The following is a 23,319-nucleotide window of genomic DNA, read 5'->3' as shown; positions in this document are numbered from 1 at the left end:
ACACAACTGCTTCACGGTTGAAACACGAATGGGACAGAGGTGCCTAAGCAATCGACTTTTGTACAAAGTCTTCCTCTGGTAATGTGAAGTGTAAAGTTAGCATGCGGCTCACCTGATGGTTTGTGACTACCGCCGCTCATGATCACTCACAACTCCAGTGGCATTGAAAGTGACATTGGCATTGTAGGTATGTTAGCGGGTTTTTAAAAAGAATATGGTTTTTCTTGAAGGTTATGATATCGTATCGGTTGGGAAATACTGCTGGTGGAAGTTGATTGCAAAGAGTAGTTGTGCGTGGAATAAAGTGCCTTGAAAACGTACGATGAAAGACTGCTACTCATGGTTGGAATGGAATGATACTGGATGGTATTGATATCAATGAAATAAAAGTAAAACTTCGGCTGTGGCAAAAAATATATTTGGTTGACGATATTTTAACACAAATTTAGCATTTATCTCACTTGATATTTTGACTAATTCGAATAAATAATAAAGTGATATTACTGAAATTACGCTACAAAAAGTAGAAAATGAAGTCTCTTTTATTTTTATAATTTAATTGTTTAATATACTTTATAATTTACTACTGTGTAATTTTTTTATGGAGCTTCATATTCATAGCTTAATATTATTTAGATTCTATTGATAATTATTGTCTATACTCTAAAATCTTATACAATAATTTATTGTTACTGCAGAGAACCAAACGATGTAATTAGTTTTATATAAACCGTGAAGGTCATCTTAAGTGAAGGCCAATCTGATTATCTGTAAACGAAGAGTGTGGACATTCATTTATTCGATTAGTTACTATCAGAGTGCAGGCCGCGATGGATTTCAATAATAAAGTTGTTATTATAACCGGTGCCAGTTCTGGGATTGGTGCAGCTGCAGCATTGTTATTTGCAAGTCAGTCCGCAAAAGTTGTTCTCGTTGGTCGAAATGAAGCAGCCTTGAAAGATGTTGCAGATAAATGTATGAAATCTAAAGGAATCAAACCATTGGTAGTCAAAGCTGAACTGAGTAAGGATGACGATGTGAAGAACATAATTACTCAAACAATAAATGTTTATGGACGTATTGACGTGCTGGTGAACAACGCAGGAGTTGGAGTACAGGGTTCGATACGTGATGGTATTGAACCTTACGATCGTGTCATGGGAATAAATGTTCGACCTGTTTACTATTTGATTAGCCTTGCTACTCCTTATCTCGTAAAAACTAAAGGGAATATAGTGAATGTTTCAAGTGTGGCTGCATTTAAACCTATAAAAGATATGAATTTTTTACCGTACTGCACATCCAAAGCTGCCTTGGATCAAATTACAAGATGTGTTGCCGCGGAACTCGCTCGAGATGGTGTCAGAGTGAATTCAGTCAATCCTGGAGCAACCAAGACACCATTCGTGCAAGCTGCTGGTTTGACAAAAGAACAAATGGATGACCTGTATAAAGTTCGTGAAAAGACTCTCCCTCTTGGTAAAATGGCGGAAAGTGAAGATGTTGCCGATTTGATTTTTTACCTTGCTAGCGATCGAGCAAGGAGTATCACAGGTTCTATTTTCGTCATTGATAATGGAGAAATTTTACAGTGAAAATCTTATTATTACTTGAATTTCATTTATTACAAAAATATGTGTATCAAATTTTGTAATAGAAAGTATAATTATGTTTAAAATTATAAATTGTCTTTCATAGTATGAAAATTATTTTGAAAAAAGACATTTATATTTTGAAAATAGACTAGGTATAATAGCGCTTAATACAATATGAATTTACGGTATATTAAAAATATAACCCATTCCTTAAAAGTGGTATTAGTATTCATTAATAGAGACTCAAAAAAATATTGTAATCCTAAAAAAATAATATTATCAAGAGTTAAAAGTAAAAATGACACTACATAATAATAAATATGTAAAATATCTTGCTACAAAATATGTTTTTCAAGAAAAAAAAAAATGATATCCTATAAATGAATACCAACATTACTTTTAAAGAATAGGGTAATTAATTTATTTTGTTTAAGTCAATGTTATTTATTTATAAGTGTAATAATTTAATTTTAGAGTTTATATTTGATACAAATTATTACTATATATGCAATAATGCAATAGGGTAATTTAAATAGAATACTGTATATAATTATTATAGTAAAATGTATGATAACCTAATTAATGTATGTAAGTATAATCATAAATAAAAAGTGTCTATATAATTACTCTCATACTATCACGAAACCATTTTAAACAATAAATATATCATTCTAAGATAACATTAGATAAAAATATATATACAGATAAAGTTGCATTTATATGGACAAGAAAATATACAACAAATGGAGCATGTTAACAATTATAATACAATAATTCCAACTTCTGTCCAGCTATATATAAATTTAGCGTACCTAATAGACTTATAAAAAGAACAAGAACATACGAGTATAAAGGCTTTACATGCTAACATAAACAGGTCAGTTAGCTTTACTAATACAGTTCGTGTTCTCTGAGCCATTAGTTTTCATTTCCCTTGTAGTGAATAGTGAACAGTGCAAAGCAAAACTTATGGCAGACGCAAATGAGAAATAGGTAGGTACTATACTATGTTTAAGCAATATTATGTGAGGTATTAAAAATAAGATTATGGGTTATCTAAAATATAAACTAATAATAAAATTGTAATTAGATGGTATCGGTACATGGAAAGTAATTGGAATAATTGATATGATAAATAAAAAATAAAAACAGAAACCAAATCTTTTTCTTTTGATTAATCTGTTTTTAATCTGTATCTAAATCAACAAAAACTAATACGCCAAATTACACGTGAACAGTTGTGTTCCTGAAGGTGTAACTTTAATTCTGGTGTATTTTGTATGTGGACACGTCACCTCACCACCAGAGGGAGACTTTGTACAAAAGCCATTTGCTTAGGTACCTCTGTATCATTCGTGTTTCTACCATGAAGCGGTTGTGTTTGCATAGGTGTGTTTCGGTTTGAAGGGTGGGATATGGTATTGAGTTTACAGAGTACAGAGGCATAACCACCTTATTCCTCAAGAATGGCACGGCGTGGAGGATATCATGGACATAACAGCATACTCTGTAAATCCATGGTACTATTCATGTCTAAAGGCGAAAGGTTACCGCTTTCATTAGGTGGGTCGTCAGCTTGTTTGCCATTCCAAGTTGCATAAAGAAAATCTAAAATGTGTTATAAAAAAAAAGTAAGTAATACTTACTTTTTTTTTATAACACAGGGAGCAAATGAGCATGCAACTCACTTGATGGTAAGTGACTACCGCCGCCCATGATCATCCACAACACCAGCGGCATTGCAGGTGTGCTGCCGGCCTTATACTTTCAAAATTCACGCGTACAAAGTTAAGGACAAAAGTTAATGTTATATACAATAGTTATGACATAATAGTCTAAACAAACGTATCTAACGATACCAAATTTATCAAAATTAATCTTATCATTTTGGCTTTCAGTTACACCAAAGATTCTGATACATTTAATAATTACTTTTAGTACATAGATATATAAAAAATAATTCCTTTATTCTATTTTCTACAATCAAGTAATAATAAAGAAATGGAACAATAATCAAAACGTAATTAAAGAGGTTTAGTGTGCTTAGGTCTGACAATAGTTTGAACCTTGGCACTGATTGGATGATATTAGGGATTTGCAAACACACGTGATCTGAGTGGTTGTTTGTTCATCCTCTCTTGAATAGAGGGTGCCGAGCCCCTTTCAGGGCTTGATGAAACCCAAACTGTGTCACGGTTAGTATACTACCGAAATTTGGTCGTGTTTGTAGTAACAAATGAACTGCCTTGTGCCGAGTTAATAAAGTTTCAGATGCGGCGCTTCTGTTGACAGGACTAAAAGCGACCTACATATCGTGAACATTTTTATAAAATTTCGAAGTCGAACGTAACAAGAACTTATTATAAATAATGAAAGAAATGTTGTCAAAATGGAATAAATTCAATAATTCGAATACTTTATCATGGAATTTATGAGTAATAAAACATCAGTCTTCGATTTGATGTGAGCGCGTTTCATTATACGCAACAAAAGATATTCGGATTTAAACTTCAGAAACTTTATTTTATGAATGACCTAAGGATAGACAAATTAAATATCGAATTTATACAACAACTATTACCCGCAACTTTTCATGCGTCTTTTTGTGTTACCCCTTTGAGTTAAAATTTTGAAAATACTTTTTTAGATGGATAAATAAATAATTTATTTGTACTACTTATAGCATACAAATAACAACAAATACAGACAGCCATGCATAAATAGAAAGAAAAATTACGGAAAAAAGAAAAATACGAAAAAGTATTATCGTTTTTTATCATTGTATATGCTACATACAATAAAAGCCCGCTACTAAAACGCGCACTATTTATTGCTTTACCCTAAAAAGGGCAAAACACTGATTTACAATAAACTCTTAGATTTTCGCGTTGCATGTTTTATGTTTTATAAGTGACAGAAATGAACACGATCGTGTAGGTAAACTATAATAATTTCATATTTATTAACGTCTACTTATGACGATGGTGATAACCTGACCATAATATGACTCTAACCTGGTCGAAACGTTCAGATAATTCAGGTACATTATCATAGTTAACTAAATAATCGCATCGGTTGACTTTCTGTTGTGGCCAAAAACCAGCCACAAAAATTATTGGCAAAAAATAATATGTGCATTCATTATAATTATGTAATATTAACAAACAAAATATTAACAAAATATAAATAAAATATGTATACTAAATTAATAAATAACAGAATAATAATGATATTTGGGAACAGTTAAAACAGAGATAAATCAGAAGTCATTCTCGATCATATTTAAACATTCAAACGATATGAGTAAATAATTTCGGTACGTACCTACTTTTTTTAATTGGGTGAGAATGAAACGATAACCCCGCCTGCACTATCGGTATACGCAAGCGGAACCTCAGTGAGAGATAATAGGTGAGAATGAAAGCAGTTTAGTTAGTTTCCAGGGGAACCGCGTGGAGGTCGACCTGTTAGAGTATATTGCTAGCGATGGGGCTATTAGACTCCATCATTAGCAATCCTTTTCTCCCCGCTTCATACCCATTAGGTATGCCAAAGGTACTTTCCATAAAGTCGATCGTCAGCTTGTTTGCCATTCTGTATTGCATAAAGACGGTTACTGAAAACGGTTCATTATGGAAATCAATTATCATGAATTTTGGAAAATCCTTTGCATAGTGAACAGGCCACTTTTTATCCCAGTAAATATGTCTTTATTGAGCGGATGAAGTCACAGTCACAAGTGGTCACCGACAGCAGTGTAATAAATCCTTTATTGCATCTGATTTTCCTCAGTAACTTGTTCCTTAAACAATATCGAAATCGAAGAATGAAACCACTTGTTACTATGTCACTATGCACTACTTATCTTTGTGAAGTAACACCAATTTAGATGTGCAGTGCAGATAAATTTTATCTTCGAAATGTATGAGCATTATACCTAATCTTTACTGGTAAGGGGAAAAGGGATTGTTAGTAAAATGGATTACTTACCCTATTACTACTAGCAATATACTCAAGTCGACCTCCTCGCGGTTTCCCCTGGAAACCATCGTGATTAATTCTTGTTGGATTCTTCACGATGGGCCAACTGCCCTGCCGTCATCCTCACCAATCATATATCACTGGTACCCCGCCAGTATATACCGATAGCGCAGGCGAGTATACCATTCCATTATCATCTATTAAAAAAATCTTTACTGGTATGAAATAGTAAGTTTGTTGGTTCGACTCTTGACACCTTAACAACTTAACCAGTTATCATAAAATTTCGTGCATATGGTGTAAGTATATTTATTAGGACAGGGAAAATAAATTCTTGAGTGACGACCTCGTATGGGTAAACGCAGTGTAGGATGACCCACCACTAGATGAAATGACGACCTCAAATGCATTGCAGGGAATCAGTGGATGCAAGTGGCTCAAGACCGTTTCTTATGACTGTCTATGGGGAAGGTTTATGTTCAGCCGTATAGATAATGGGTGAGATGATGACGATGATGTAGTAGACATTCAGGATATAGACTACATTTGATCCTGGTCATTCAACATAATATTTCAACCATGAAAACAAAGTCGCTTAATAAAGCAAGTAAGTCTCACAAGTTTATTATTTCTTTTACCACTACATTTATGAAATTGGAAGACATAAATTTGCACCGGGTATTTTATAAAATTCAATCGCGATTGTGATTTTGATGATAAGATACTACATGTATTATTGCTAGTTTAAAAAATGTTTTATAGGTGTGGATCGTGATAACGTCATCAAAACCATGATAAATAGCTTCAGTAGTAGCAACATTTTATTTATCAAGCAACTTGCAAAAGGAGAAGGCTAGTTCTCAATTCAACTGTATTTTGGGATTAAAACTGCCGTTTCCTTTGCAAAGGACAATCCTGCTTATTGTGGAATAGAATATATTTGTTGACATACGATTCCATGGTTCTTAATTTAAATACTAAAGTATTTGTATTATAGTAATACTAATATACTCAAAATATAATGTTATTTATTAAACTTATCTATTTATATTGTTGTCGTTCTTTTATTTCTAAATTATAATAGTAAAATTATTAAATTATTCATTACGATTATGAAAGAATGAGGTTCCTAAATTCAGTTGATCTTTGTTTGTTTTCTCATAACTCCTTTGTTTATAAATCGATTTATAAAACTCTTTAATTATCTGAAAGGATATACTAGATTGGTTCCATAGAAATTTTATAAAAATCGATTCAGGTCGTTTGGTTTTTAAATAAAAATAACTGATTTTGCTACAATTGACATAGACATTTTTTATTTTGTGAAACAAAATTAAGATTGTGTTCCACAAAAAAGAAAACAGATTACAAGATTAAGATATTTTTGTTTATTTTTCTTGATAGTGAAATAAAAAAATATATTCGGTTCTGACCTTATGATACGAAACCGACAAAGCGAAGTCTATTTGTCAGACTTTCCGACAATGTCAAATACTTCAGCTGACCCAACCAAGGTCATTTGTCAAATGCTATTATTAAGATCTCATTTCATATTCAGTTTACATTTCCAGCTTTTGGAGAAAACTTCTACGCTACGTCGATAGTAACAGCGATAGGCAAATATCTACCCCAAATCATGACCTAATATCGTTCAATTTATCACCGACAGCCTTTTGTGTCTGCGCCATCAATCTTGCGCTTCCTTCGCACTCAACACTCCAACTAATTATTGTCGATCGTGTCTTGAGTTTGCTTGTGGGTTTTAACATATTTTTGGACAGAATGTCTTGTACTAGTGGTAAGTATAGGTATAATACTATAAGAGTATATTTAAAATTGTTATTGACGAATATATAAACGATATTTAAAAAACATTGCATTATTACTGTAGCCCATGACTGTATATTTTTATGTGCAATAAATTTTTATTATTATTCATCATCATCATTTAAGGCATTATCCGTCCACTGCTGGACATAAGCCTCCCCCATAGACTGCCATAAAGAACGACCCTGAGCCATTGACTCCCTGCAATGCATTTCAGGTCGTCACTCCATCTAGTGGGGAGTCGTCCTAGACTACGGTTACTCGTACGCGGTCGCCACTCAAGAACCATTTTTCCCCATCGGTTGTTGATTCTTTGAGGTATGTGACCGGCCCATTGCCACTTCAGCTTGCTTATCCTTCGGGCTATGTCGGTTATTTCGGTTCTTTTGCGGATGTCCTCGTTTCGGATTCTATCACGTAAAGAGACTCTGAGCATAGCCCTCTTCACAGCATGCTGAGTAACTTGTAGCTTTTGCATACGGGCAATCGCGTATGATTACATTTAAGTTCCGTAAGTCATCACTGGCAACACGCACTGGTTCAAGACCTTCGTCTTTAAATTCTAAGGTATTTTGGATGAAAAGATATGGCGTAGTTTCCCGAACGCTGCCTAGCCGAGTTGCATTTATCGGTTGACCTCTGGGTCGAAGTTGGACTTACCCATTCGGACAACTTGTTCCAGGTATACATACTCATCGACAACTTTGAGCGTAGTGTTCTCAATCGTAACCAGTATAGGTGTGACATGGATGTTAGACATGATTTTAGTCTTGTCCATGTTTATCTTAAGACCTATATCTGTTAAGAAACACCATATTATATTTACTATTATTATTATAAAGATCTATAAGCGTAATAGACAATATAAGAGATCCCTCATCTTATCCAGAGTTTTTAGGCCATCGTCGTTATACATAAATGCCTCTGATTGGAGAGAAGGGGATTGTTAGTAATGGAGTTTGACAGCCCCATTGTTAGCAATTTGCCCTATTAGGTCGACCTCCACGTGGTTCTCCCTGGAAACCATCGTGAACAATTCTTATTGAATTCGTAACTGACCGCCTTCATCTTCACCTATCATCCTTCACTGGTGCCCCGCCGGTGAATACCGTTAGCGCGGGTGGGGTAACCATTCCATTATCACCCATTAAAAAAAATGCCTCTGATATAGCATATTGAACGATGGTTTACGTTTCCTTCAAAATACAAGATTATGAATAATTTATAAATTTCCTAAATATGAAATTTTAAATTCAGATGTTTAGGCTGCGATTCGATCTGGTGATCTCCAAACCGTAATAAAGCCTTAATCGACTGAATTGTTACTGTTCAATGACGAAATAAAAATCTTGTCTAATATACACATCATACATGTTGGTAGTGGTTGACACGGGGCTTGAAATTGTCGACGAATATGTAAATCTAGGGTCAACATAACAGATAATTTCGACTTCAACCGAGAAACCTGATGGTAAATCATGTCGGACAATGTTTGGAAAACTTGTGCCGCGTCTTCGTATTTACTTTCCAGAAAAACCAAACCGAGTGATGTAGGTTAAAATATTAGTAATCTGAAGTGGCAATGGGCCAGTAAGATAGAAGTATATAAATTATGTTATTTCTATATAGATAATATTTAGACCCTATGAGTATGAAAGATTTCTAAATGCCAATTTCGTACGGACAAACGCAATATAGAATAATTCACACCTATAGTTATATCTGTAGTTATAGTAAATTGATACGGGTAATTCACGATTTAACAGTCGTGAGTTACTCTATAAGCTATTACAGGATTACCTTTTTAGTTCAGTAGCGTTCACTGCTGTTAGGTCTATAATAGTTCAATTATTATAGTAACACCTTATTAAGCAATTCTTACCTATTTTTTGTTACTACAGATTCTAGTTGAAAAGTTTGGACATAAATGTCGTCGGCCGTAGGAATTAGAGTTCGGTTGTTTTTTATATTTATAACCAGTAAACGAAACCAATAAGTAAATATACCTATTATTTCGTATATTCGTATATATTTTGTTATTCACTTTTGTACCAAAAATGTCGGCGTTAGCACTTACAGGCGCAAATAAAAATTGAAAAATCCGCGCGCCACAAATCCCTCGGGGGCCGACACTCGCACGTTCCTAGCGCTCTTGTCACCCTCCCCAAAGGAAACAATGTTATTATTTAATCACATATTTACTAAAGAATAACCATTAAAAAAATAACGCATTTTTATAAAAATACTATTAATATATACTAGTAATAATGAAACACTCGACACGCTGAAAAAGCTAAATGGGAATGATTGCACTATATTTTTTAATTGACATATATTCGTACAATATTTCTTAACTCATTTGAAAAAATAAGTTGTTTTTGATGAATTTAATTTTTGTTTTAAATCCAATACTTATTACAAGTAAACTGGCTATAAATGTAGCTTCTTTCTCATATTTAATTTTTATATAATATTTATTTATAATAAATATTTAATATTATATCATTCTTTGAAGAGAACCATAGTTTTCATTCATTCAATCATACTAGCTTCATACCCGCAACGTACGTAGATTTCAGAAATAAAAAAAAACAATGAAATATATTATTTTTAGATGGTATATTGAAAAAAAACATACACCAATTTTTAAGTTAGACCTTCAAAAATATAACTCTAAACCGCATTCAGTTTGATGCACTTACTATGTGACGCCAGAACCAACATACAGACAGACAGACAAAATATCTAAAAAATATTGTTTTGATATCTATTACTAAATATATTATATTTATCATCATCATATCAACCTTTAACTGTTTACTAATGAATAAAAGCCTCCGCCTTGGGGCGTTTTGGCAGCGTTTGGCAACGCTTGGCAGGCGGATTGGCAACCGCAATCAGGCTTTAGAGATGTTTTAAAAGGGACGCTGTTGCCCATCCCTTGCCCTCCCTTAGTCGACTTTTACGACACCTACGGGAAAGGAAAGGGTGGTCTATTCTATGCCGGAACCACAGCTGCATTGCTCATATTAAGATTTCTTAAATACTTTTTCTTAAATATCTACAATGAATAGATATTAAGAATTAAAATTTTATTATATATTATTAGTAAGATAATAACAACTTTTATAAAAGAACATGAGTACAAATCTAAAACAGATGCATGTATAAATATATAACAAGAAAATTAACAATTTGATAACGTAAATAATGTTTCAAATAAAATTAAACACAAGTTGTTGGGAGGGATAGCCCATGAAAATTTATACGAAACACTCAACTGGCACACGTTTTGCGAAGGGTGAAATTGGACTCCCAAAACTACAATTTCATTTACAACTCGTATTCGAGCAAGCACATAATGTCGGTTCGGGCTACCGTACTTCCCTCAAACAGGCAAAACTTCATTCTGCCCACTCATTCATTATCATTGTCTGACATATTGTGAGAGTCTCTACAATATTGCAATTATTGAATTAAAAAAAAAATACTAGTTACTTAAATTTGACGTTATAGATTATTTTTTTCATTCGTTTATTTTCGTCCTGCATTCTTTCAAATTTAAAATTAACAATATATTTTTCATTACTTATTATATTGAGCTTACATACCTACTTGCTTATTAAGTTGCCCAATGATGACGAAGATGATATGAACATAAAAACTTTTAACATATTTTAAGGGTGTGTTCCACAAAAAAACTCCGAATTCAATTATGATAAAACCAGTTATTTTGACTAAACTACTGAACAGATTATGAAAAAAAATTCTACGGGGCCAATTTGTAAGTAAAGATATATTTACAAAAAATTTTTCAGATAAAAAAATAATTTTCCAAATCGGTTGATAACTGATAGAGTTATGAGGTAATAAACACAAAAAATACAACCGAATTGAGAACCTCTTTCTCTTTAAAGTCGGTTGAAAACAATATATTGCAATTGCAGATGGTTCGTTAGAATTATCACAATGTGATTAAATCTTGTACCTTTGAAATTGGTCACAAGATTCAGTTATAAATGATATTTTTACATTAATGTCGGTATATAGCTACGAGTATATAGAAACATCAAAACGTTATATAAAATGGTTGTAATAAATTCCTTACAACCCTTTCATAAACTTTTATTGTTTCTTAATCCGTGTGGCGACAAAATATAATGCCACCGTTCCTTTCTTCCCCATAATCTAGTAAAGGGACTAAAGCAATAAAATGCCGTAAGTATACTTTGATCGTAGGGAGTCAGTGGATGCAGGTGGCTTACGACCGTTCCTTGTGGCAGTCTATGGGGGCGGCCTATGATCAGTAGTGGACAGATAATGGCTGAGATGATGATGATACTTTGATACTTTAATGTGAATAAGAGAAAATCAAACCTCTGCACCAAGATATTTCTTCAGCACGATAATAGTCATATAGTCCTTTTCATGAAGACACGTGTTCAGCAGAGAGACGTTAATAGGTACGGTATAGTATTTTTATTAAAAAATCTTAAAAGTATAATAAACGAAGTACATATATACTGTTATCTTATTAATATTATAATTGCGAAGGTTAGTAGTGATAGGTGGATGTTTGTTACTCTTTCATGCAAAAACTATTAAACGAATTTGAATGAAAATTTGGTTTACGGATAGGATATATCCAACTTAACGCATACTTTTTTTTTACAACAATGGGGGCAAACGAGCATGAGGCTCACCTGATAGTAAGTGACTACCGCCGCTCATGATCACCCACAACACGAAAGGCATTGCAGGTGTGCTGCCGACCTTTTAAAAAGGAATATGCTCTTTTCTTTAAGTTTATGATGTTGTATTGGTTCGGAAATAGTACGGAACGTGTATCAGTAAGTACATAAAGTAAGTAGACTTTATGTACTTACTGATACACGTGGCCAAAGTCGCTAGATGCAATCAGTTTTTGAATAAATTAGGAAGAACATTGTTTTGCTTTTTTATTTAATAAGGTGAGCTTCGTTTGCCAACGAAGAATAATAGGCAATCCAGTCTCAGTTAACTTTTGGCCTGATCTTCTTATGTTAGACCATCTGCATTTTGCGTATTACGTTTTACCATTCAGCTTTCATAATAAATGAGGGTACAGCACCAAAAACGGAAGTAATGGTGTGTACTCAAACCAACACGAAAAAATACTCTAGGCTGCCATTAATTTTCATTTTGCTCTATGACCGAGGATTGGTGTCTTAAGTGAAAGTGAGATACGAAAGTCATTTTATGTAGAGTAATAAATAGTTTTTCACCCTTTGAAGAAATGGTTTATTTAACAGCTTTCCTGAGCCTGTGTGAAAACGTCTTCAAAAATAAATATACCCTTGGTATTATTTATTATATATTGTGACCGCATTCGGAAAGATTTGACTGCGGTTTAGGTGTTCCAAGATTAAAATCCAAAATAAACCTCTAAACTTCCAATTTATTTGTAGATAATTAAAAAATGATCGTTACTTGCTTCGTACTTTGAACGATCTTAAGTAGTTGTAAAGTAAACCTTATTAGAGTCTTCCCAGGTTTTTATGTACAATGAAGTCAGTTTAGAAATTCTTATTGTCAGCGAAATTGTTCCCTCATACAGGAAATTAAATATTTCCATTCTTTATTTTGCGCACTTGGTTACAATTTACAAAACGATATTAAAAAAAAATTACGCAATTTTTGAATCCTGTACACGAGTAATCTCTGTGAAACGGCTTTTATTTTGCAAAATTTTCTTTTAAACGGTCTAGCAATTAAGCTATTTAATTATTGAGTTCGATAAATGTATATGTTATAATAGAAGGTATTTCATAAGTTATTCAGCTAATAGTAAATTCATTGCATAGATAATTGAATAATTAGATGGTGTTTAAAGCGTAAACTCGTAATATATTTACACAAACGCCACGGGGACAAACGTGTGTTAATCTGATATTGTCTACCTCTATTGTCCTTATAACATATTAAACTCAAATACAAGTATAGTTACACAATAAACATAGATTATGTCCGTCACTCTGATGAAGTGTTGTGTTATATTTATTTTTTATACTTATATAATATTTACCAAGAACCACAAGAGTAGTTTGCTTGGGCACTTCTGTCCCATTCGTGTTTCTATCGAGAAGCAGTTGTGTTTGCATGGTTGTGTTTCGGTTTGAAGGGTGGGATATGGCAGTGAATTTACAGGGTACAGATAAATAACACCTGAGTCGTCAGGAATGGCAACACATGGGGAGTATCACAGACGAAATATTATACTTTGTTATGCCCATAGTACTGTTAATGTCTATAGCCGAAGGTTATTACTTTCTATCAGGTGTGCCGTCAGCTTGTTTGCCATTCTAAGTCGCATAAAAAAATTGGCTCACTATGTACATGTTATATATGTATGTATGCACATATAACATGTATGTATATATATAGGCCTACTATGTATATGTATGTATGCGTTGTGTTATATTTATTTTTTATACTTATATAATATTAATATTGGCATACTTACTTAATGTGGTCCTGGCATAAAATAGGCCACCCCTTCCTTTCTCGTGGATATCATAAGAAGCGACTTAGGAAACTTAATGGTAGAGGGATAGGCAACAGCGTCCCTCTTAACACTTCTCTAAAAGCCTAATTATGGTTACCAACCCGCCTGCCAATCATGACAAATACAAGCAAAACTCTCCTTATCGGGGAGGCTTATGTACAGTGGCGGTCAGTTAATGGCTGAAATAATGATTAGGAAATGTATTACGTACTGAGGTTACTTGTCTGACTAGATTTGTGTAATTTTATTTGCAACCATTCCCCAATAGGGCTAATATTATCTTGTAACTTGTTTGTAGAGGAAAAAAACTGTTTACTACGAAACAAACATATTCCACGTTCTAAATTCAAATAATTTCAATGGAATGTGTCTACAAAACATAGATTTATGACAATCCCTGCGGTATAAAATATGTCATTATAACGAAAAAACTTTGCTATGACGAAGCAAAATGTCTTAAAAAAATCTGCAGCTTTAATCTTAATTTTTTTTTATACAACTTAGAATGGCATACAAGCTAACGGCCCACCTGATGGAAAGTGGTAACCGTCGCCTATAGACATGAGCAGTACCATGGACATAACCGAGTATACTGTTTCGCCCATGACGTGATGTGTACCCCCCATGCATTGCTATTCCTGAGGACTCAGGTGTTATTCCTCTGTACCCAGTAAATTCACGCCATATCTCACGTTTCAAATCGAAACACAGCCATGCAAACACAATTGCTTTACGGTTAATACACGAATTGGACAGACATTAATATGATAGCGTCACTGGAATACATTTTTTTTATTTAAATATAAATAAACAAAAATAAAGTCACACTCTACAGTAACTGTTCGTAATTATGAAATAACTTGTAACATGTAAACAGATATAGATGAATAGAGTAATTATTCATTGAAGTCGGTTGAAAATTGTCTTCACCAGGAAACACGTTTTCGGTTCTATTCTAAAGACACAAAGAGGCATGTTAAGAAAACCACCCTGAACTCTAAAAGGTACCTAATTTATCAGAGAGTGGCCCTCTGAAAGGAAATCCTGGCAATCACTCTTCACAATTATCCTCGATTTTTTGAGACGACTAATTACTTGAATGGACTGAGACGTTAGAGGTAATTAACTTGATGATAAATTATTGTCGTGCATCGAACCGTTTTCATGCTTACTTTGCGTTGGTCACTTGAAGCTTTATTATTTTAACTAGCTCTTTTTATGATTTTGTTCACGTTCTAGCCGAAATTAAGATGAAATTATTTATAACTAGTTTTTATATATGTATAACGTGTGATTTAGTTTACGTGATCGAAATAAAAAGTAGCTTATAACCATCTCTCTCCCAAATGCATTACGATTGGTTGAGTCGTAAAATTAGCAAAAGGTAACAAACAAAATTTAATACATAGTAGTTATGTAAAACAGAATAATAAAGAGACTAAAGAAATAAAATGCCATAAATATACTTTGATCGTAAGGAGTCAGTGGATGCAGGTGACTTACGACCATTCCTTGTGCCAGTCTATGGAGGAAGTCTATATTCAGCAGTGGTCATATAATGGCTGAGATTAATAATGATGAATTATGTAAAATAGCGGTTTCTCTTTTAACAATGCACATTGATGAAGAATTATATGTATCATACTAGATTGAAAATATTTTATGTAGAATGCGAAATCAAAATCGATTTTAAAATTGGCATCGTATTCGGGTAATATATTATTAATTACATATGTCTTTAAAAACTTTATTTTTTTAAAGTGCCTGACAACCATTGGCATAGTCTTCAAGCCAAAATTTATTGCGTTATGAGGAACCGAGTAGTGAATTTCTAGGGCACAACCCAGAATACCCAGACCTGAATCAATTCTAAAAAGTTCATATCCTCAATTGTTCTGACCAGGAACTGAACCTGGAACTTGATTAACGCAAAGCAACGCGCATTCGTTATTGTGCTACTGAGGTTGCTAAGTTATTGGGAGGTTTAAATATTTATTCTTTATCTTTTTTGAAGATGACTGAAGGACATCTTATTACACGACACTTATATTAGGCAGCGATAAAATTCCGTAAATTCATTTCGAGACGGATGTCTACTCAAATTAGATTCTATTGTAGATTTTAATTATAATAATTAATTAACTAAATACGCAGGAATTTAATATTCAGCTAAACTTAATACGTTATAAAATATAAGACGTTTAATTTTTTTTATAAAGATATTTATATTTGTGTTACTTAATCGTATAAATACCTAAACGGATTTTTATAAAATTTGGAACATAGACGTATTATATTCTAAATAAACTTATACATTTTTTATTTTAATTTATGCAGGAAAAGTAGGACGACTCCCACTAGATGGAGTGACGAGCTCAAATAAATTGCAGGGAGTCAGTGGATGCAGGTGGCTTAGGACCGTTCTTTATAGCAATCCATGGGGGAGGGCTTTGGTTTGGAGGAGATTTGGTCTTTGGTCAGGACATAAAGTAATTTGAGATTTTAAATACCTTCAATCTTTAATTGCCACTGCTGTTTAACTGTAACAAGAAAATAAATAAAAATAAATTACAGTTTACCATCAGACGGGTATGTGGTATGAAAAAAGTGCAAAATGATATATCAAATATACGCATATTGTACATGCATAAGGAGAAATCCAACGCTGTTTGTGACACGCCGCACGCGCTAATGCGGTTATCTCATGTGATGCGAGCAGTTTACGAATGTGGATATACGCAGATTGTTCCCGAGTATCCACAAACAGAATATTGATGTACCGTCATCAAAAATCTAAAAATGTTAATTTTCAAATTATACTTTATTACAAAGTATAGTTTATTCAACTAATAGTAATGTCATTGTAATAAAATAATATTTATTTTTAATCTCAGTATTCTTATTTCAGAACGAATGAAGTGCATCGAAGAATGATGAGATGTTTCGTACATAAATTTGATTGGAATTTAGAACTCGAAATCGTGTATCTGCAAGACGATTTAGCTCCACATATAAGCTATATTCTGCTTCGCAAAGAAAAACAACGACTTTAGTTATTACAAAATTACAACAGCTACACGATATTAAATATTGGTATGGTTATTTCACTATCATTAGTATGCGTGCAACCAATTCGCAGTTTGGATGCCCATCAACACTAGGATCGCGCAGTGATTTATTAATTTGCCTGAAGATGCTTCGTTTAGAGGTGAAACATGTATCACAACATGTGAATGGACTAGATAACGGTCGGAGTTTGATTACTAATATAAAAAGTTGTAGAACTTCTAATAACAACAACAGTCGATCTTCAAATGTTGACAGTCGATACACACATACAAATAATAGCGGGATTAAACAAAAAATAAGTAATTGGTTTAGTAAAATATTGAATGAGCCGTCTTTAAAAAAAATAAAACCACTTTGATCGATGGATATAATTTAAGACGTTGATTTTTTTAATTAGGAAAATAAACATTTTTTTATACAACTTAGAAGTGCAAACAAGCTGAGAAAAGTAATGGTAAGTGGTAACCATCGCCTACAGATATGAGCAGTACCATGGACATAACAGAGTATACTGTTTCACCCATGATACCCCCCATGCATTGCCATTCCTGAGGACTCAGGTGTTATTCCTCTGTACCCAGTAAATTCACGCCATATCCCACATTCCAAACCGAAACACAGCCATGCAAACACAACTGCTTCACGGTTAAAACACGAATAGGACAGAGGTACCCAAGCAATCGACTTTTGTACAAAGTCTCCCTCTGGTAAACTAACAAAATACCATATTTTTGCCTTATTTATATTATATAGCAACAGCAATATAATATAAATAAGGCTACACAATATTGTGTCATGAAATTTCTCCATAATTCATAAATTATTGAGGTATTTCATGCTAGGCTAACTTAGTAGGCTATCGTTAAACAAGCCTATTAATCTAGTAGCTACCTGTTACAGCGACTGTAAATTTATATAGTGCCACTGCGTTTTATACCACGAAGTTATCTCGGAAATTACCTACGGAACCATTTATCACTCGCTTTCACTGAAGAAACACATCACGTTGGAGAAAAAATGTGGCGAGATAATGGTGATACGTATACTCAGGCTGTCCTACAGGGTTGCAGGAATTTTAGAAAATGAGAAAGAATTGTAACAGGCTAAGTATTTAAGGACTTAAGAAACTCACGTTCGTTGATATACGACCTAAGCATTGTATTAGTTTAATACATAATGACTGTACAAATTTTACGGATCTAATTTCCTTTTCATTAAAAATTATAGTTATTTATAACCAAATGGGGACAGGGTATATACACAATAAAATTAAAATAAATAAATAAAAAATCCGCCTTCTACAGGTGAATTTAATGCTCACAGTTTTTCCTATCAATAACTCGGTGTTTATTTATTACAAATTTTTACTCGCGACTTCGTTCGCGTAAAACGTAACATATATCCTTCTTAATCCCATATATTACCAGAGAGAGACTTTGTACAAAAGTCGATTACTTGGGTACCTCTGTCCCATTCATGTTTCAACCGCGAAGCAGTTGTGTTTGCATGGCTGTGTTTCGGTTTGAAGGGTGGGATATGGCGTGAATTTACTGGGTACAGAGGAATAACACCTGAGTCCTCAGGAATGGCAGCGCATGGGGGATATCATGAGCGAAACAGTATACTCAGTTATGTTCATGGTACTGCTCATGTCTATAGGCGACGGTTACCACTTTCCATCAGGTGGGCCGTCAGCTTGTTTGCCATTCTAAGTTGTATAAAAAAAATATCATAATGATTACGACTTTTAAAGCTAATAAATAAACAAACTCATTTTCACATTTATAATATTAATAAGTATATTATTTAAAATATAAGTAAAATTCTTGTTTTCATTAAGAAACAATAATCTAAATACTTTCTGAGATATTACTAGAATTATATTCTATAACACAGAATAGAATAGTAAAGAGTAGAATATTCAAACTCAAATAGACTTACAAGCATTTAGAAATAATCTCCTTGGAATTTTTTTATTCTATTGTTAAATTCTTATGTTCATCTCCGCAGACTTGGAAAGGAACACGACAATTTTATTCATAATTCAGTTCCATTTATAAACAAATGTAATAGATAAAATATTTTATTTTACAGAAAGTTACTTTTTATTTTATCATGCAAAATCTCCAATTATATCCGCCGTTCTGACATTAGTACACAAAGTTATTTTGAAGAGCTTTTATTTCTTAAATTGTGCTTAGTAGGAAATAAATCTTATGCTATTTTTAAAATGCTCGAAGATCTGTATCTGTAACGCCTAGCTTATGCAACTAATAAATATTTTTATTTTTATAACTGAATATATATGTGTTAATATAAAATTATGACATGGTTACCCATCCAGAGAAGTCTGCTTTCTAAATGTAGAATGCAGAAATCTTTGGATGGGTTCAAACTCGTCGATCAATATCACTTAATGAATTTGTATACATTCTGTTATGTGATACAATGTGTGTATAAACATGTATATACATTATATCATGTACTAGCTTTTACTCTTGACTTCGTCTGTGTCACTGAGATATATGTACTTACTGAGATAATAGACCCATCTTCATCCCATATAGTACGTGTAAACCAAATTTCATACTGATAAGCTGTTACGGCGTTATAAGGTAACAGACAAACAAACTCACTTTCACATTTATAATATTAGTAAGGCCTAATATAGATTATACGCAAGTTATTATAAATATTTATAGTAACCTAGCAGACGTATTTGGCGTTGTCCTTTTCAGTTCTTTTTCTGCCTTTGAAATTGGAATGATGTTAAGAATATTTAAGCAAAATTAGCCAAATTACATAGAACTTTTCGAGTGATGTATTTACTAGAGGGATTATTTTTTTATTTATACAAACAAATATATAAAAGAAATAGAATTTTAAATTTACTTGATATTCGTTACATTAATCGTTATACATACAACAATAATAACCACTTATAATGACCACCTTACTATACTTATACAATTATATCGTTGTGTTTGTTGATTGTTTTGCTTATTTCCTATATTATGTAATGCAAATAAAGTATACTCATTCATTTAATGATTATTGTTATGCCGGATACCGATCGGTGCAATGTATCATCAAATATAACATGTATTAAATGATCTTGACATTCACTTTACGCGCGCGACCTGTACACGTCACGCGCTCGCTTCGAGCATTATAAGTCATGCGCGGAGCAATCCCAAATTTGTTGATTTTTTGGACAGACACAAAAGGGCGCGCAGTCTGTGTAGGGCATTAGTGTCGACGGTGGTGATTCGCTTGTGCATATAACGATATGAACCAATCTGATGAAGTATGGAGTGAAGAGCATCAATGTTGATGGATAGATTGGCGGGAAGGTGTACGAGAGAGGTTTGTAGCGAATGCGCGGGTTGGGCGAACAATGCGTCTACGCATGTAGCGAATATGCATTGAAAGGCAGAATGGTACATTTCATGTTACATTACACCGGTCTGTACCCGGAATTAGATTAGAACCTTCTTCATGAATCAAACATAAAATTAATCATTATTAGTATATTAATTATATAATTAACAATTGATAAAATTTTCTAGTTAACTATATTGGTTCAACAGGTCCTTTCAGTTAGTGTTTTGATAATAATTATTAATAAATATACACTGCTTAATAAATTGGTTACGATATCAATTTGTAGGAATGGTATTAAGTCTCTATATTAAATTTATTGATGAGTACAGCTCCATACCAATCAATAGTAATGACGGTTAATAAAAGTCGTGATTGGACATGCTCTGCAGTTCCCGACAATCGGATTAAAACACGTGAGCAAATTGGATATACACGTAGGTAGGTCTATAATTATTGGACGTGCATTTATGGGGTTTGAGGGTTTTGCGCTTGATTACAAATATAATTATCATTATGTACATACAGATGTATCTATATCCACATTATATTATATTACTTGCATACCATTTAATTTTATCTCGGTTTTTGTTTAAGCAATTATATACATTAATTTGTTGTAATAAAAATTACTTTACTAGATCTAGCTTAGCAATGAATTTCTTCAATGTTTCAGTAAGCAAGTATCAATTATTAACTACTAGATTTTACTTGCGACTTTGTTCAAGATAAAAAGTAACCTGTATTTTTCTCCATTCATATAGTAACTTATATACAAAACATAGTGATTGGTTAAGCCGTTAAGGCGCTATTGGATAACAAACAAACAAAAAAATCACTTTCGCTTTTATAATATTGGTAAGGGTTATATATTGTTTAGTAAAGGAGACAAGTTTATTATTATGTGGTAATTTTGATAATAGAAAATTACGGCTATAACATCCATTCTTCAGATTTCCAAATTTAAGAATCGTTTTCATTTTAGTCGATCTTTTAAAGCTAAGGCCAGAAATTACCATATATTTTCCATGACCATATACATTCTTCCTTATTGGATATACTTTACTCAAGGGAGCATAAATGTGTTATTTCAGATATCTACCAGTTAAATACCATTTTTTTATACAACTTAGAATGGCAAACAAGTTGACGGCCCACTTGATGGAAAGTGATAACCATCGCCTATAGATATGAGCAGTATCATGGATATGACAGAGATACACCCCAGGCGTTGCCATTCCTGAGGACTCAGATGTTATTCCTCTGTACTCAGTAAATTCACTGCCATATCCCACCCTACAAACTGAAACATAGCCATTCAAAAACAACTGTTTCATGGTTGAAACACGAATGAAAAAAAAAACACTTTTATATTTGATTGCGTTATATTTGATAGGTACTTTAATTTTTATCTAATACAAGTTTGTAGTATATAAGACTGTATTAAACTAAATTTACTTTAGAAATGCATTCCCTATCTCCAACTCAGCATGGAAGTTATTGGAATTATTTAACAGCGTAACAGTTTGTAGCGACAGCGGAATAGGAAACTAAATTTAATAACAGCATTAGTTAGAAGCGTATGCATAGAATTTGTTGTTGATGTAACACGAGTGAAACAAAATTCAGTACCTAGTTATTATTAGCTTATAATACACCTGAATTACATATTAATAAAGATTGTAATTATACCTACATTATAATTATTATCCAATAAGTTTCCAATATACCCTACTAATTTGGCATGGATTATATCTGTACAGCTCCAGTATCTAAATACTTCGTTCATGTGGGCACGTATGACGGTAAAAGAGGTATCACGCATATCAGTCTATATTAATTTCAGTCGGACACTTTACTTCGATATTACATATCCGATAACCGTATATCCGATATCTGTTACTGGATCGATATATGGATATTAGAACTACAATATATAGGTATTGGTATATATTACTCACTCCTACTACTAGTCCTATCCTAATACTATTATATATGCAAAAATTCGTAAAGATATTTATATGATAGGATGTTTGTTACTTTTTTATACAAAAATTACTGAACGTATTTGAATTAAATATTTTTTTTATTTATGATTAGTTACTTCGTAATTTACTTACAGAAAATATGGTAGAATAATAAATAAAATATAACATATTTCAATAATTATTTTTAATAAGGAATAAGTTAAATTAATTTTGGTTAAATTTTAGTTTATTTTCTAATTTAGAATAGGATATTTTATGTAATTATTCACATGGGCCATGCCGCGAGATATAGCTAACGTTATGAATGTAACAGTTTGAAAAAATGTGAATATTTGTTACTTAATAACGTTTAAAGGGCAGAATAGATTTAAATAAAACTTGACTGATACTCTCACTTTACATATAAGATTCTCTATATTATAATGAATCATATATTCAAAGTCAAAAGAACTAGTATGTAATACAATGTATACAGCATGAATTTAAAATATGTAACCTTATATCTACGGTATTAGGGTTCAATTTGAGTTCGTTACGTTACTCGCTATCGTCAAAACATAGCAATTACGGAAATTTCTGACATAGTACATCTAAATTGTTCGTGGCTTATACAGTAATGACTCTTCCTACGCAGTGAGTGATCGCCATCTTGGCCCTTACTACCACATTTCCAGCAATTGGTTCTGAAAACGGCAATCGATATTAAAACTACAGTTTAGAAATAATAATATCACAGTATAAAAAAAATCTCACATGAATTATTAATATTTTTTAATCAAAATATAATTTATTTATTTTTTATCGAATACCTAAACCTACAATTAAGTAAGAAAGAAAATGAATGTACATATAACTAAGGATTCTCAATAACTATAATCATCGTCAACATCATATTAGCTATTAACTGTCCACCGCTGAATATAAGCCTCTCCCT

The 23,319-nt window shown here is 32.7% G+C and overlaps 2 protein-coding genes across 3 annotated transcripts in view; both read left to right on the top strand.

Annotated features, from left to right (window-relative positions):
* Nucleotides 1-23,319, top strand: part of LOC113512878 (semaphorin-2A) — a 398,040-nt gene that overhangs the window by 38,351 nt on the left and 336,370 nt on the right. The window contains exon 2 of one of the 2 annotated variants that reach the window (XM_052894755.1): nucleotides 7,621-7,721. The exons of the other annotated variant lie outside the window; for it this stretch is intronic. The gene's annotated coding sequence lies outside the window, so the exon portion shown is untranslated. The remainder of the gene's footprint in view (nucleotides 1-7,620; nucleotides 7,722-23,319) is intronic. 2 annotated transcript variants of the gene reach the window in all.
* LOC113512872 (uncharacterized oxidoreductase TM_0325-like) lies at nucleotides 792-2,755 on the top strand. Its single transcript, XM_026896824.3, has one exon. It carries the CDS (start codon nucleotides 831-833, stop codon nucleotides 1,593-1,595), a length of 765 nt encoding a protein of 254 aa, XP_026752625.2. The 5' UTR covers nucleotides 792-830; the 3' UTR covers nucleotides 1,596-2,755.

The sequence above is a fragment of the Galleria mellonella genome, unplaced genomic scaffold (assembly GCF_026898425.1).
Source record: "Galleria mellonella isolate WM207_F2 unplaced genomic scaffold, CSIRO_AGI_GalMel_v1 utg23, whole genome shotgun sequence".
In the NCBI taxonomy this organism is placed as follows: Eukaryota; Metazoa; Arthropoda; class Insecta; order Lepidoptera; family Pyralidae; genus Galleria; species Galleria mellonella.
Note: the sequence above shows the minus strand (reverse complement) of the source record. Positions and strands in the feature narration are given on the sequence as shown.

Excerpts from the sequence above, each read along its gene's own strand:
- LOC113512872 (XM_026896824.3), top strand. The coding sequence starts at position 831 with ATGGATTTCAATAATAAAGTTGTTATTATAACCGGTGCCAGTTCTGGG.